General features: G+C 44.5%; 1 protein-coding gene and 1 long non-coding RNA gene across 2 annotated transcripts in view; both read left to right on the top strand.

The window, feature by feature from the left end:
- LOC123584273 overlaps window positions 1–9,373 on the top strand; it is an 80,222-nt gene extending 70,849 nt beyond the window's left edge. Inside the window, 3 exon segments of the mRNA XM_045451986.1 lie at window positions 8,269–8,353; window positions 9,036–9,179; window positions 9,182–9,373. Coding sequence (XP_045307942.1) covers window positions 8,269–8,353; window positions 9,036–9,179; window positions 9,182–9,240 — 288 coding nt within the window. The 3' untranslated portion in view covers window positions 9,241–9,373.
- Window positions 9,374–9,526: 153 nt separating this feature from the next.
- LOC123584289 lies at window positions 9,527–15,631 on the top strand. The gene is made up of 3 exons (XR_006705300.1): window positions 9,527–10,249; window positions 12,833–12,938; window positions 15,614–15,631. It is a non-coding gene; the product is annotated as an uncharacterized LOC123584289 (long non-coding RNA).
- The last annotated feature ends 1,217 nt before the right edge of the window (window positions 15,632–16,848 follow it).

Below are 16,848 nucleotides of genomic sequence, written 5' to 3' on the forward strand. Positions count from 1 at the left end.
CTCTCTCTCTCTGCCCCTCCCCACTTGTGGTGTCTCTCTCTCTCTCAATCTCTCTCAAAAATAAAAATTAAAAAAAAAAACACAGAAGTTTCTGGTCGATAAGAGTCCTTTACCTGGGCTTCCTGAATCCATCTTACATACTACCACCGAGCTATTTCTAAATTGCATATTTGACAATGTCACCTTGTTTAAAGTCCTTCAGTGTCTTCTCTTTACATCTGGACAAATTCAACCATCCAAGATCTGATTCTATATATCCTACAATATTTTCTTTTTCCTGTACCTCAGCCAAAGGACTCATTTATGATTTCCCAAATTCACATTTAAATCTATGCTTGTAGATCTTTGCCCAGAATCTTGCTTTCTCCTGGATGAGCTTCACCACGGCGCCTGCCTCATAAATGTCAACTCATCTCTTAGGACATAGATCAAGGGTTAACTCCATAGCAAAAGGTTTGCCAATTTCTCCCTTCCACGCCCCTACCCCCACAACATAGAGCAACAACTGTCCTTTCCTGTAAGACCCTTTGGGCTTACTACACTTGACAGTCATGAACTGTAACAGCGTTCATCTGTTTAATCGAGCCCAAGGCCCCTCGTGTTCTGAGATCGTATTTTGTTCATTTTGTACCCTGGTTCTGGATAAGTAACTGGCAAACTGTAGGAGCAGAGGGACTGATTTTCCTGATGAATGGTGCTGAGTCAAGCATACTGTGTCCTTGGAAATGGGGCCAGGAGAGAGGGAGAAATTGAGAATTTGTGAGGGCTGAGGGTGCTCACCTGACTGACTTCTGTCTCTCTATAATTCCTTTCACTTGATTGCTGTGCTGCTCCTGTGAATCTGCCCAGAAATTCCAATTCAGTGCTCTCATTTTCAAGATGAGACACTAAGGCCCAGAGCTGAGAAGCTACCTGCCCAGGGAGTGTCGCTGGAGCCATAACCCAGGTATTCTGGCTCCAGTGTTTCTCTTCGTTAATTCAAACTTGACCCGTGTGTGTGTGTGTGTGTGGGGGGGGGGGGTTAGGAGAGACAACATTCCAAGCAGGCTCCACCCTATCAGTGCAGAGCCCGATGCAGAGCTCGAACCCACAAACTACAGGATGATAGACCTGAGCCAAAACCAAGAGCTGGAGGCGTAACCAACTGAGCCACCCAAGTACCGCAGTGAGCAGTTTTTAATAATATTCCCAAATGATTTTTGTAGTTTTCAACCCAAACTGTTTTTGTCCACTTATTTCCTGTGTACTCCTACGGAGCACCTGCCCCACACTGGAACACACAGGAACACACCAAAGGCAGCAAAACTCTTCACTCTTCCCGGGTGGACGACTTTACTGACTTTACAGCTCATTCAATGGCTAAAGCTTTGGTCTAGTCGTGGTTTAATGCCTTGTTTCATTATCTGTCTCCCCTCAACATGTGTCATTTCTTTTTTGCTTCTGCTATGTTTCACTATTTCCTTTTGATTTCCTCCATTCTACACAGAGATCTTACTTTTTCCACTTGTTTATCATCTTAGCCCTAATAAAGTCTGACAATTTCATAGAAGTTTGCTCCTCCTTCTTCTCATCTGCTCCATGTCTTCTAGTTCTCACAGCCTCAGTTTCCCCTCTTGCAATATGCTCTCTAAGGCAGCACCCTCCATCGCACCTCACGCCTCCTAAAGGAGGGCGCCTGCTCAGCTCTTGGTGGAGGCAAGTGTCTTTCCCGTGACCTTCCTGAGAAGCAGTGACAGCGCTAAGTTCTCTGTTCCCTAAAACTTTTGCTGGTCAGTCTCCACTGGGGAAACCACATTCACAAATGCTAATAGGAGAACCTGTCGCTAGCCCTTGGGTGACCGCCAAGGGCTAGCTGCTCCTCTGGAAGTTGCCCACTCAACAGTTTCTCTGGTTCACTAGCGCAATGTGATCAGAACAAGGTCAGGCCATTAGGGGCACCTCCAGGAACAGGTGCTGGAGAATGAAGAAGAGGCTGAGGAAGCTGCCCTGCTGCCCACAGGAGGGAGAGGAGGTGAGTGAGTGCTTGGCAGAGAGCAGACTGGGGAGGATCTGGGACAGGGCTGTGTGTTCAAGACCAAGTTCCCTCATTATCAGGCAGAAGGTCCCATTAACCTTCCCACGCACACTTGATTCCCTTCCCGTGGGCACACGCACACCTCTCCCAAGTGCCTTAGGACCACCCATCTCAGAGCCAAGGCGGGGGGGACTTTGGGATGTCACCTACCCCAGTTCTGTGATTTTGCAGGTGAGGGATCAAGGAGACGTGACTCATAAGTCAGAGGCAGAGCCAGGACTTGAACCTAGCATCCCAAATCTCAACGTACCACTTATTTTTCTGCATCATATTCCTAAGACACCCGAAGCTATTTCTGTGGAAGAATTTAGGCTCCATGAAGTGAATTTGCATGGCGGCTAGGAGCATAGGTTTGACTCAGACTTGAGTTGAGTTCCTGCTTGGCCACTGTGTGGCCCTGTCGCCTCATCTGTAGAACACAGTCATTGTGAGAACCTACCTCTAAGGGTTGTCTTAAGGATGAAATGCAGTGATCACGGAGAGCAGGTAGCATAAAGCTTTGCTCTTGGCGAGGGCTTGATGCTTGTCACCGGTTACTGGGCCCATCTGGTGTTCATTTTCATATTTAAAGCTCTGCCTCAGAAGACCAAAAGCCACCTATCTACATGTATAAGATGATATAGTTCGTTTAAACTGACCTAAAGTAAGATATCGGGAGCTTGAAGGCCACCTGCCTGGATTCTCCCTCGAAGCAGGAATGTACTGAGTGGTGGGCGGCGAGACCCCTGTCTGAGTGAATTCATTCCCCTGTGTGAAGTGTGAGGTTCAGAGGCCCAGAAGGGAAGGCTCAGGAGAGCCTGGGAAGCATCTGGAGAGAGGTGACCCATTAGCACAGGGAAAAGACATGAATTCCAAGTGTCTATGGTTTGGGAAAGGAGTTTCCTACTCCTACTGAGGCTAAAGTTATTGTCTGCCTGGTTCATCCAGAAGGATTCGATACTGAGGAGACAGAGTAAACAGACCCAGTCTGGAATTTTCAAGACTTCATGGTCTCCTAGGTGAAATATGGGTCAACAGGTAATAGGACATCCAGCTGGTTCATGATGGCAAGAAGATAGTTCTTTTTTTTTTTTTTTTTTCTAGCTAGAGAGAGAAAGAGTTCATTCAGTGAGACCATCTTGTCAGAATGTTGTCAGTAAGCTCAGACCTCCGCAGGCCAGGGAGTGGGCTGAGAACACAGCAGCCAGTATTTTGTTTTCTCATCGTAGAAAAGAGAACAGAAGTGCTGACCTGGGGCCATCTGCTCTGGTGCCTGCCCTTCTCGAGGGCGCCTTCCGGGAGAACAGACCTTGGGGCATTTGCTGCCCCAAGACTCAGGGAGAATTTTGCTAGAATCATGTGATCTATCTATCTATCTGTCATTCTCTCTCTTTCTCTGCCACACACACTCATCTCTCTCTCCCTCTCTGCCTGTCTCTCTCCCTCTCTCTCTTTCTCTCTCCTTCTATTCCCCTCCTTCCCTTCATTTCTACTTTCTTTCCTTAAAGATATCAATGACCTTTACTTTGGACAGTTTTTCTCCCATTTCCTACATCCTCCAGAGATTGCTCTCAGGGCTTATAAAGAGTGGTAGCCCAAATTCCTTGACCCAAAGTGGATTTTCTCTGGCTCTCACTAGTCAAATGGAAAACTTGATATAAACGAAATCAGCTCAATTTTGGACACTCAGAGAGTGGTGGACTCAGTCCGGGGACACGGAAGCACTGGATGATCATGTTGTCATTAAAACACTCTCAGTTCCTTCACTGGACACACACTGGTTTCTGATGCCCAGAAGACATCTGGACTGAAACCACAGCCTGTGCTTAATGCATGAGTTGAAATTCGTAATCAAGTCCTGGAACAAAAATCAAAGGTTTTCATGGAAGAGGTCACATGTAACAATTAACTACTGAAGCATCCATTTTTTAAAAACTTTTTTTTTAAATCTAGTTTTGAAAAATCTTGTTAGGTTGTTGGGTATTAAGGAAGCTGATCTTTAACACAGGAAGGGAGGAAAAAGAGAGCAAGAAAGAAGAAAATGGGGGAAATAGGACAAAGTTTGCATTGTGGTGACCGGGAGGCATCTCCTGCAGGCTTGGCTGTGACACTGTCTTGACCTAGGTTGACCATAGCTCCCCCACTGTGAAGCAAGTAGGTTGGGTGAAGTGATCTCTGAAGGCTCCAGTAATTGTGAGTCTATGCAATTCGATGAGAGGAGAAAATAAGAAATATGTACCTCAGAATCAAAGGGGTTAAATCATAATTATTATAGATTTATGATTTTATGCTTGCGAATCCATTGAGAAATAATCACAAGAAGACCAATACAGTCCAACCGGGGGGGCCAGTGACAAAATTATTGTCGATCATCAATAGCATTTTCTATGCAAATAGTAGCCAATTATAAAATACAAAGAAGATTATAACTCAAATAGAAAGAAAAACCATAAAATATCTAGAGATAAAGTCACAAGAAATGTCCTGGATCTAGATGAAGACCTGTATTGAAGGTCTTAAAAAAGTTATGTTGAAGAAAGGCAAAAACTAGTAAGTTGAAACCTTGTTCTTAGAAAGACTCAATTATCCATTTTTTCTTAAATAAAACCTGTCATTTCAATGCAGTGTCAGTTAACAAAGCAATAAAATTATTTTTAACTTGAGTAAATAGTTGAAAAGTTATTTTGTAAAAGTGAATCATTGAGAGTGGCCGTGAATCTTGGCAAGAACTATAAGCGAGGTCTTGACTCTTTTTTTCTGTTTTTTAATGCCACATTAAAAAAATTTTTTTACACAGTTGACCCTTGACCCCTGAAAAGAAGCAAATAATTTTTTTTTTCCTTTTAAGTTTTTATTTAAATTCCAGTTAACATACAATGTAATACTAGTTTCAGGTGTACAATAAAGTGACTCAGCACTTCCATAATCCCCAGTGCTCATCACAAAGGCGTCCTTAATCCCCATCACCTATTTCCCCACCCCCCACCCACCTCCCCTCTGGTGACCATCTGTTTGCTCTCTGTAGTTAAGAGTCTGTTTCTTGGTTTGCCTCTCTTCACTTTGCTCATTTATTTTGTTTCTGAAATTCCACATGAGTGAAATCATATGGTGTTTCTCTTTCTCTGACTGCCTCATTTTGCTTAGCATTATACTCTCTCGTTCCACCTACATCATCGCAAATGGCGAGATTTCATTCTTTTCATGGATGGGTAATATTCCATCGTATGGAATGCCGGTTAACATCGTGCAGCACCTAACAGGAAGAGACACGCAGGAGAGCGGACAAGAACGGAGTTCACCCCACGACCTGAGCCTTTCTGGGCACTTGATACCTGCTGAAGTTAGGATTTAGGTGCTCTGACTAGTATGCAAAATGCCCCATCTGTTCTCTCCAGGGTGTCCCGAGGTACTGTCACATCAGGGTAGGTCTGGTCATCGTCCGTACCTTCCCATCATGTGTGGTTTGGTTTCTCTTCCGTGCAAGCCTCCGTGTTCGAAGAGAACAGAGACATGAACTCAAATTCGTGCCTCTTCTCTGAGGCAGCACAGGACTAGAGAGTGGGGGCATCTCTGTGAGCTCGGGAAATTCCCATTTCTGAGTGGAGCACGAAAGAGTCTCCATGTCACTGCTGGGAACTCAGGTCTGTCACAGCTTTTCAAAATAGCTTCCACCTCTGCGCCAAAGAATCGAGGACAGACCTCACCAGGAATACAGACATAATTAGGTAAACACACAGACAAAACCTGTCTTTAAGAAAAACCAAACATGAACGAAGTAAAAAGTAATCATTCAAGAGTAGCCATGAATTCTGGCTACTAGATGAGTGGGTACAGGGCAAAAGGGAAGCCAGAAACAGTTTTTGTAACACACGTGATAAAAGATGAGCGACCTTAAATATTTATAGAGTTGTCAGAAATCAGTAAGAACAGATGAATGGGAAAATAGAAAACCAAGTGAAGTGTATAGACAGGTAACAAGAGACAAAAATAACCGAGGAACATTGTTAAAAAATGCTCAACTTTTTCAGAAATAATTTTAACAAGATAGATACTAAAGCAAGCAGGAATAATAATAGTAATTATTAGCAGGAATAATAATAATTATTATTATTTTAAGTTTATTTATTTATTTAGAGAGAGAGCACAAGCAGCAAGGGGCAGAGAGAATGGGAGAGAGAGAGAATTCCAAGCAGGATCTATGCAGTCAGCACAGAGCCTGACCTGGGGCTCGAACTCACCAACCATGAGATTATGACCTGGGACGAAACCAAGAATTGGACGCTTAACTGACTGAGCCACCAGGTGCCCACAGACAGGAAGGTATTATTATTCACTAATGTGATTTGCAAAGATTGAAAACATTGATAATAACTAGTACCAGTAAGAAGATCAAGAGTCCAAAGATATTTTTGCACATTGTCAGTAAGAGGATAAAGTAGTAACAACAGTTTCTGGAGCGGGCACCTGGGCAACACCTATCACACTTGAAATATGCAGGCAGTTGACCGTCCATGTGTAGTCATTTATATAAACGTTGAAAATCCTGTGAATTTCTAAAGATACATGTACAGGCCTCCAAATATGTGAAGCAAATGTATTTGAATAGACATTAAAGAATTTCCAGGATAATATTTACCATGGGGGGAAACCCACCTATATGAAGTATGATTCTATATTTTAAATGTGAAAATTAGTATTTACATCATTTTATTCACAAGGGAAAAGAATAAAAGTACTCTGAATTGTAAATAGCATTTATAATTGAAAGGTAGGGCTATGGGTTGTTTTTTTTGAACCTTCCAGTTTTTACATTATTATTTGTAATTTTCCAAAGTGTATTTTTTTTAATGTCAGAAAAGTAACTGAAGTGAAAATAAAGGATAAAATTCAAATCCTAGGAATAATTTGGCATATTTCCCCCTATTTTTTGAAGTTTTAAAAAAATCTATTACTTATTTTGAGAGAGAGAGAGAGAGAGAGAGAGAGAGAGAGAGAACCAGTGGGGGAGGGGCAGAGAGAGAGAGGGACAGACCATCCCAAGCAGGCTCCATGCTGACAGCAGAGAGCCCAATGCAGGGCTTGGACCCACGAACTGTGAAATCATGACCTGAACCGAAGTCAGACGCCCAACTGACTGAGACACCCAGTGCCCCTTTCCCCTATTTCTTCCTTCAACATGGATTCTCCAGAAAGGTTATAGCCAATCCATTGCCGTTCTGAATCTTCTGTAAGGAGCACTGGACCATCCCATCAGCTTGCCTCAACGAACTGTCTTACCTGTGAAGAACTCTCTTCATTCTCCTTTCCTAGCAGCTTGACTGCCGGCCCCTACCACTCACCTGCAGGGGCTATAGCTTCAATGCTGCCTGGACCCCAGCGTCACTCCATGTGGTCAGATAGCAGTGCCTCTAAAAACAGAACCACCCGACGATCCAGGAATTACACTGCTGGGCATTAATCAAAAATAGAAAAACACTAATTCAAAGGGATACATGCACCCCTATGTTTATAGCAGCACTATTTACATTAGCCAAGATATGGAAGCAGCCCAAGTGTCCATCGAATGGATTTTTAAAGAAGATACGGGGAGTATATATACAATGGAATATTATTCAACCATAAAAAAGAATGAAACCTTGCCATTTGCAGTAACATGGGTGGAACTAGAGACTGTTATGCTAAGTGAAATAAGTCAGAGAAAGACAAATACCATACGATCTCACTCATAATATAGAATTCAAGAAACAAAACAAACAAGCAAAGGGAAAAAAGAAAGAGAGAGGCAAACCAAGAAAGAGACTCTTAACTCCAGAGAACACACTGATGGTCACCAGAGAGGAGGTGGGTGGGGGATGGGGGAAATACAGGCTGGGGATTAAGGCTGCACTTGTGATGACCATTGGGTATGGTATGGAATTGCTGGATGAATATATTGTACACCGGAAACTAATCTAGCACACTGTATGTTAACTATACCAGAATTACAATAGAAAACTTAGCAAAAAAGAAAAAAGACAGCACTGCCTCAACTTACATGTGGAGAGAAACACGAGGCAAGCAGCGGGGGCTCAGGGACCAAGAAGGGCCAGAGCCGATGGAGGAGTGGGGCCTCGGGCAGAGGGTGTTCATCTCGACGCCAACCCCTGGGCTGCCGTGACTTCCTCTGACACAGAACCTTGGGCTTCTGACCTCGTCCTCCTGATTTTCACCATCAGGCCTTCGGGACCCTCAGCTCCGTCACCATGAGACTTCTCCAGGTGGTCCTCGCTGCTGTGTTTATCATTTTCCAGGTACTGCCCGGTAAATACCAAGCACGACGCCCGTTCTTATCATCACTTTGTTGTTTCCCTTCCCTCAGTCAACCACAGTTGAAGAGTAAAGCATCAGGCAGCTACTCGGAGGCCATGTCTACATCCCAAAGTTTAAGAATTCCTTCGGAGGGAATTCCAAACATCCTGTTAAAAGGGCTGGTTAGGTAGCTGTCTTCTCCTGCCTCCCCTTCCCTGTGGATGAACTGGATGATTGGAAACAGAATCCGCTGGCTCACGTGTTGGTATCACCTGGTGTGGAGACAGAGATCCTTCACACAGGCTCCGCCTGGGGACCGCTTGACCCTCGTGTCATGGTGTTGGCCTTGAGTTTCTTCTGAAGGGCGAGGCTTCCTTCAGATGGTTCCGTGAGGGTGGGGATGGGTGCGGGGTGGCGGGAGGTGGGGGGATCAGTGAGGAGCACCGGGTGGCACAGGTTACCCTCTGGTTAATGCCCAGTTGTCCCCACCTCAGGAAGAACCATCCATCCAGTGGTTGTCACCAACCATGATGTCTCATGGAAAAATGAGAGGGGAAGGCCTTGGAGCTGAATCACTCATTGTAGATGTCCAGCGGGGAAATTGAGGGCTTCCCCCGACCCCCCCAGGTCCCTGGCATGCCCCCCACCCCTGCCCCAGACCTGCGGCTTCATACAAACACCTTTTCATTTCCAGCTGCCACCAGAGCGTTCAACTTTGAAAGACCCTGTTACCTGCGTGGTGGAATCTGCCTGAAGCGAGGGACCCCAGACTGTGAGCCTTTCCGAGGGCCCTGCCGGGCTTTCACTGTTTGCTGCAAAGTGAAGGGCTTATGGGGGCGGGCAGCAGCCGAGAAGCCCTGACTCCCAGGTCCGAAGCAGGGCCCCCTCTGTCCGAATAAAAGCAAACAACGTTCAGGTCTAACTAATCAGTCATCTTATCTTTAGGATGGATTAAAGGAAATCGTTGTTTTTTGGGAAGGGGGTGTCAGGGAGAGGGAGACAATTTAAGAATAAAATTTTTATTATGCTTTACATTTTGCAAAGCCTTTTCTTTCTTTTTAAGTTCTATTTGTTTATTTTAAGACAGAGAGAGAGGGCAGGAGAGGGGCAGAGAGAGGGAGAACATTGATCAGGCTCTGTGTTGCCAGCGCAGAGCCCGATGTGAGGCTTGAACTCGCACAAAGCTGTGAGATCATGACCTGAGTGGAAACCAAGAGTCGGGTGCTTAACCGACTGAGCCACTCAGGGGCCCCACACAGGCTCTTCATTCACAGAACATATGTCATCCTTAGAGTGTTTCGGTTTATCAGCCCCACTTTGCTGATGTAGAAACCACACTCAGATGAGTTACATAACTGACCCGAGATGACACCATCAGTAAAAAGAACATAATCTAAGATTTTTCTTTTGGCTGGTCTACAGTACTCTGTCTGCTTGGAAGGGAAGTTATGGTTTCCTTAACAATTGCAGGGAGGCTGGATAGGAAAGGATCCCCCATCGTGGGGTGAGGCCATACAAGGACAGAGCTTTGTCCTGGGACCTGCCGGTGCAGTGGGCAACCCGCCCAGTGGGAGGACGCTGTGGAGGGAGCACAGCGCCCAGCATGTGGTGGTGGTTCACGCAGGTGCACAGGGAGACCATCCAGAAAGGAGCGTCAGGTGCAGGTCAGAAAGCTCTAGTGTGGATTGCTGTGATTATTCTGTGTCTTCCTTGTTCACTTTTCTTGTTCAGGGCGTGACGTCTGCTGTAGTATCCTGCGTAAGTCACTTCTCCACGACAGGTGTCACTGTCTTGCCTCTGCAGAGTGGCTTTCTACAATGTACAAAGCAAACCTGGAGGCGGGGGTGTGGGGAGAGGAGGCAGGAAGTAGTGCGAGGTGCCCGGGAGGCTGGAGGACAAAGAGGAGAGGTAAGTTTTACTAGCGTTCTTCCAAAACCGGAAGAGTCACATGGGAAAGAAAAGAGTGTGCTTGGAGCTATGGTCAGTAACAGTGTGGACCATCTACATGACCGGGTCCCCGTCACTGAACAACTAAAGAAAATTCAGTGCAAGTGTGTACACGAACAATAGACTATTATCAGCTGTAAATGAGCGTCTGCAAAGCCATTCGGATCCAGATACAAATGTTAGCCTCCTGGGTGTTCTCAGTGGGCACTGGCTTCCCACGGGGTCTGCATACAGGACTCACAGGACTTGGACATTCCTTGTGTCTGTGACATCAGTCCACAGTGTGCCCCATCAGAATGGTTCTGGGTCCAGTAGTCAAATGGTCTCCCACCACCAGGAGAATTTAGGAACCGACTTGTACCCCAATGTTTCTAGCAGCACTCTCAACAATAGCCAAATTACGGAAAGAGCCTAAGTGTCCATCAACTGATGAATGGATAAAGAAATTGTGGTTTATATACGCAATGGAGTACTACGTGGCAATGAGAAAGAACGAAATATGGCCTTTTGTAGCAACGTGGATGGAACTGGAGAGTGTGATGCTAAGTGAAATAAGCCATACAGAGAAAGACAGATACCATATGTTTTCACTCTTATGTGGATCCTGAGAAACTTAACAGAAACCCATGGGTGTGGGGAAGGAAAAAAAAAAAGAGGTTACAGTGGGAGAGAGCCAAAGCATAAGAGACTCTTAAAAACTGAGAACAAATTGAGGGTGGGTGGGGGGTGGGAGGGAGGGGAGGGTGGGTGATGGGTATTGAGGAGGGCACTTTTTGGGATGAGCACTGGGTGTTGTATGGAAACCAATTTGACAACAAATTTCATATATTAAAAAAATAAATAAATACATAACTCATCTCCTTATTTGTATTTCTTCACCACGAGGTGCAAACCCTCTTTGCTTTCCAGTCTCTCTCTCCCACCATTCACTGGCCCACAGACATCCCTGTCTTACACACTGTCTGGAAAACCCCAGCACGGCCCTGTGCCTCTACTCCATGCTTTTCCATGCCTTTTGAATTTGGTTCAAGCACGGAGGACTGGCTTGGTAACAGAGGAACTAGAACCCTGGAGGGGAGGGCAGGGGAGGGGAGGGGAGGGGCGGGGAGGACCCCCAACGGGGCATGTGGAACTCTTTGTCATGGGGGAAGAGAAAGAAGAGGTGGGAACACCCAACCTGAGTTCTGTTTGTGTTGCCGCATCTCCGACTATCCTTTTCATGGTAAACCGTCTGGTTCTGACTTGGCCACCAGAATTGCTGGACTACTTGGACAAAATTCACCCATTATGTCAACTTTCATTCATTCATTTTCCTTAACTCGTATTTATTAAGCAGTAAACCAAACAAAAAACATTCCTACCTTCGTGGTGCTTATATTCTAACAGGGGAGATGGAAATAAAAACATGTGATACTTTAAATATTTATAAGTGCAAAATTTGGAAAAAAAAATCAGGAAAAGGATATGAAGTCCTGGGTATGTGGGAGGGTGTGCAGGGAAGGCCCCACAGGCAAGTTCATGAGTGGCAAAACAGTCTTTCTGGATCTGACTGTCTGGTGTGCAGTTTAGTTGGTTATTCCAAGTCTGAGTTTGTGCTCACTCTTGGGAAATCCCTAGAAATTGTTAGGTCTTTTACTTTTTTTCCTGGGGGCATGGGCAGAAGGAGAGAGAGAACCTTAGGCAGACTCCGTCCAGCACAGAGCCAGATGCAGAGCTCAATCTCACCTGAGATCATGTTTTTAATCTCATCTCAACTCATCTCATCATCTCATCTCATCTCTTCATCTTACCCATCGACGCCCTTAGCCACTCAGAAGGATCTACAATAAATTTTTCAACACATCAAAGATGATACAGGTGCTACCTCAACAACATCATGCTTTTGGGGCAGACATCCATGTGCAAATACTGGCTTGCTCTTACTCTGGGACACAGACTCAACAATCTATGCCATGCGCTCTAGAATTACAGTAAGAAACTCTTGGAGGAGATAAAGCCATCTTTAGTTTTCTGGCCTTCTGGTTCACAGTTATCCACCACTTAAGTTATGCTAAGCTAACCTGTGCATTTAGTTGATGCCGCTAAACAATACTAGAAATAAGAGTACATGCAAAGAAATTTCTTCCTCAAAGAATGGAAGTTGCTAGTAATTGGGAGACTGAACAGGTAGGACACAGAGAAATATTTATAGGAACCTACCTCTTACCACAGAGATGCTCCAGTTATGTCCCAGGAAACACTCAGGGAAACATTTGCCCCATTTCTACCATGATCAGAGGGATATGGTTAGCAGTGTCTAGGCCAGACTGACATTTTTTTTTTTTAAGATTTTATTTTTAAGTAATCTGTACATCCAATGTGGAGCTCAAAGTCACAACCCCTAGATCAGAGTCACATGCTCTACCAACTGAGCCAGCCAGGCACGCCCAGATTGACATTCTTAACTAGAGACCACAAATATTATAACAACAGACCATATTAACCATTATTTTGATTCCAAAGATTCCTCCACATTTGCTTTGTCCTCGTCTGTTTTCTCTACAGTTACCTGGCTCTTGAATTCATGTTCTCAAGATAGATGGTCAGACAATATGAGGGATCAGCTTCCGGGAGAAATGGGGCCAACAGTAGAGTTTTCCAGAGGTGCCAGGTACGAGTGGGGTCCTTAGTCTCCTGCAGAACCCATTGATATCTGGCAAAAACTAATTAGAGGAAAAGGGTTACAGATTCACTGTCACAGGTCAGATTTTAAAGAGTCTCATCAATCATATGTCTATTACATATTTTGTATTTGGTATGTGTCTTAGTGCATTTGGGCTGCTATAAGAATACCATAGACCAAGTGGCTTGTAACCAACAGTGTATGTATTTATTTCTTACCATTCTAGAGGCTGGAAGGCCAAGATCAAGATGCTGGCAGATTCCATGGGCAAGGGGCCATGTCCTGTTCACAGATGGTTGTCTTTTTGCTGTATCCTCACATGGTGGTAGGGACAAGGGAGATCTCTGGGGTCTCTTCTGTAGACACCTGATCACCTCCCAGAGGCCACCCAAATACCATCACACTGGGGCTTCAGCTTTAACATATGAATTTTAGGGGGACATATTCAGTATGACTCTAAAAACCCTAACATATTTAGTCCTCTGAAATTTTAGGAATTGCAATAATAAATATTAAGACTTTTGATTTTTTTGTTATATAAGCTATGCATACTTTTTCTCTATGAAACACTGAAAAATCTAAAAATACATACAAAAAAGTTATAATCTCTTTTCATGCTCCACTTAGTTTATCAAATAGTTTTCCTTCAAATGAATAGTTAATCAACTCTATATGATTTATCCACCGCCCTCTGTCACCATTCACATGAAAGCCACCTTTATTGTGAACTGAATGTCAGTGTCTGCATGGTGGCTTCTCTGTTTGGATGTCTGGGTTTTTTTGTTTTGTTTTGTTTTGTTTTGTTTTGTTTTTCTGTTTGGGGCCTATGCTTCATATTTCAAGCTTCACCATTATTTATTTATTTATTTTTATTTTTTAAGTTTATTGATTTGTTTTGAGACTAAGTGCAAATGGGGAAGGCACAGAGAGAGAGAGAGAGAGAGAGAGAGAGCAAATCCCAAGTAGGCTGCATACTGTGAGCACAGAGCCTGACGAGGGGCTAGATCTCACAACAGTGAGGTCATGACCTGAACCAAAATCAAGGGTCGGACACTCAACCAACTGAGCCACCCAGGTGCCCCCAAGCTTCAGTGTCATTATAAACAATAATAACTGGTAGTGGAAGTCACCATTGTTACTCTTTATAAAAATATCCTTATTTATTCTTGCACATTTCCCCTATATAATGAATTTTTTACATGGACTGTGTTAAGATCATAAACATCTTTAAGTCCTAATTCCTAAGTGATCACTAGTCCATGGAAAGTTACTATTAGCCAATTTATTATCCTTTTAAAATGTATAATTTTTACTGGATTCTAAGAGCCAGTCCTTATGTAAAGAGACTAGTGGACTATCCTGCAGTGGTAAAGAACTCAGAATCTGGAACCAGACTTCTGACTCTCATTTTGATTTCACCACATACAAACTTTATCACTATATACCAAGTATCTCTAAGTATCCTCATGTGTACTTTTAGGGATCATATTAGTACCTGCATAAAGTAAGGCCACTTTGCTTCTGGCTTCAGGAAGACGATAATAATCCCCTTCATTATGGTCTTCTTGATTGGTTCTACTCGATTACATAAATGTAAGATATCAACTATGATCCAGGGAGAAGAGGGAAAGATACGAAAATCTGCCACTTCTGAGGACGTTTATTGTAGACAATGGTTCATTCAGGATCAGCAGATCATTGTTTTTTGAGGAACCCAAGATCTTCTGGGTGAAGAAAAACTGAAATGTCATGCCCTGCTCCCCGAGATTCTGAGTCAGGGTCAGCTGAGCCAAACCCCAGGAACAGAGGAGATAAACAGGAGGTTGAATAAAATTTGAGGGGTTGGTTACACTAAATCCCCTGCTTCAAGGCAAGGGCCTAATTTGGGAAGAGACCTTGTTTTTCTTCGGTCTGTGGCTAAGAAGGAAAGCCCTTGGCTTTCCCCTACACTGGGACTATGTTTCCTTGGCAGTACCAGAGCCAAGAGCACGAGGTTTTCTCAGTCATGAGACATGACTGTGGCGGGGTCAGGGACCTGAATCAGCAGGGTAATCACTGGGACAGTAGACTTTCACTGGTCAGAGTAGACAGGACCAGTCCTTATTAAGAACACAGGACATGGCTGAGCCGAGCCTGGATTTCAACTCTTTGGAGAACAGAGGGACCACCTCTTCAGGGAGCACAGAGTCTGGCGACGTAGGTGATGGTTTTCATTCTCCTGAGCACTTGAGAGATTAGTGGAAGAATATAAGGACTTCGTGTGACTGTATTTGTACTCGGAGCTGAAGGAGCAGATTAGTTCCATGAGAATAATTGGAGAAAAAAAATTCTACAAACCACCCCAGGTTTTTCATAGAGTAAATTCTCCATCGATCCTAGCCGTTTTGATTTGACCACTACTATGACTGTTCTTCCTCAGGCCTTGATTCATCAAGCGCTCACAAAAGAAATTCCCCCAGCTCTGCACCTAACATTGGTAATCATTACCCTTGTTTATTTCACGGGCGTTCATTGTCCAGTGAGTGGACATTGTCAGTGCTCTGATCACAATGGACATTCTCTTCTGTGTTTAGTCACCCTGATCAGACTTATAAATGAGGAGACTTTAAACTACTTTTTATTCATAACCTTATTACACCTGCCATTTGTCTTTTCTTTTCCAGGAGCTTCCGAGGAGGCCTCCACTGACTCGGCGCTATGAGACTGTTTTCCCTTCTCATCTTCATCATCTTCTTCATCTCGCAAGTAGCTCCAGGTAAACTCTCTTCGGCATCTCCTTAAACTGTGACCTGCTCTCTCGTCCAATCTGATGTCATTCATACAAATAGGCTCTCCTTTCTTGAAGCCTCCACCCGCTGAGATGTGTTTGAACTAGAATTCACCATCGTCATTCTCTGGGTATTGCATTTAGTGACTGCCTGTGAGAGCTGGCAAAGAGGACCCTTAGAGGTTTTCTAGAAGGAGGCAATTCATGTATTTAGAACCATGGCCTTTTGGAAGAAACTTGAAGTGTATTTTGCTCCACACCTTGAGCAAGTGGTGGTAAGAATAAAGAGAGGGGGAGAGGGGCACCTCACTTCCTGCCTGGTGTTCATTCCTGACACCACAGAAGTGCTGAGTATCACTGAACAGCTCAGGTGCTTTACAGAATACTACAGCTACTTGGATTTGGTGGGGGCGGGGGGAGAAGATTGGCCTATGTGGGTGACCATCATGAGGGTTTGGCAGGTCACTGAGGGTTTGAACTTGCTTCCCCCAGAAAGACAGCCACGTGGTGTTTTGTGGTCCCCCCCCCCCCAAATCCTCTGTCACTACTTTTCTTCTCCTCCTCCAATATTCTATCTTTATATAAATAAATCCACCCAAATATTCCATGTCTGTGTCTTACTGCTCGGGGCTTCTGTGCCTTTCGGAGCACCAGGGGACAGGAACTGGGGAGGGCTGTGTGCCCCCAGCCACTGCCCTCCTTTTGTTTGCTTTGGGTCAACAAAGTCTGTTGACTGTGGACCCACCGGGCATGACGACTGATTTCAGTGCATCACTCAGAGTAGTGACCCAACCTCCGTTTCCTCAATGGGCTGTTTTGTTTTTTTTTTTAAAGTGTGTTTATTTTGAGACAGAGAGAGACAGAGACAGAGTGAGTAGGAGAGGGGCAAAGAGAGGGAGAGACAGAATCCCAAGCAGGGCTCTGATGGCACAGAGCCCAACGTGGGGCTCGAACCCATAAACTGTGAGATCATGACCTGAGCTGAGATCACGAATCCAATGCTTAAACAACTGAGCCACCCAGACGCCCATGATCAGAGAAGAGAAAAAATACATTATGGTGGGCTGTGAGGGAATGTCTTTGGGGGAAGAATAAGGAGAGAATTACAGGACTTCTAACAGCATGACTCTT

The sequence above is a fragment of the Leopardus geoffroyi genome, chromosome B1, assembly GCF_018350155.1.
Source record: "Leopardus geoffroyi isolate Oge1 chromosome B1, O.geoffroyi_Oge1_pat1.0, whole genome shotgun sequence".
Lineage (NCBI taxonomy): Eukaryota > Metazoa > Chordata > Mammalia > Carnivora > Felidae > Leopardus > Leopardus geoffroyi.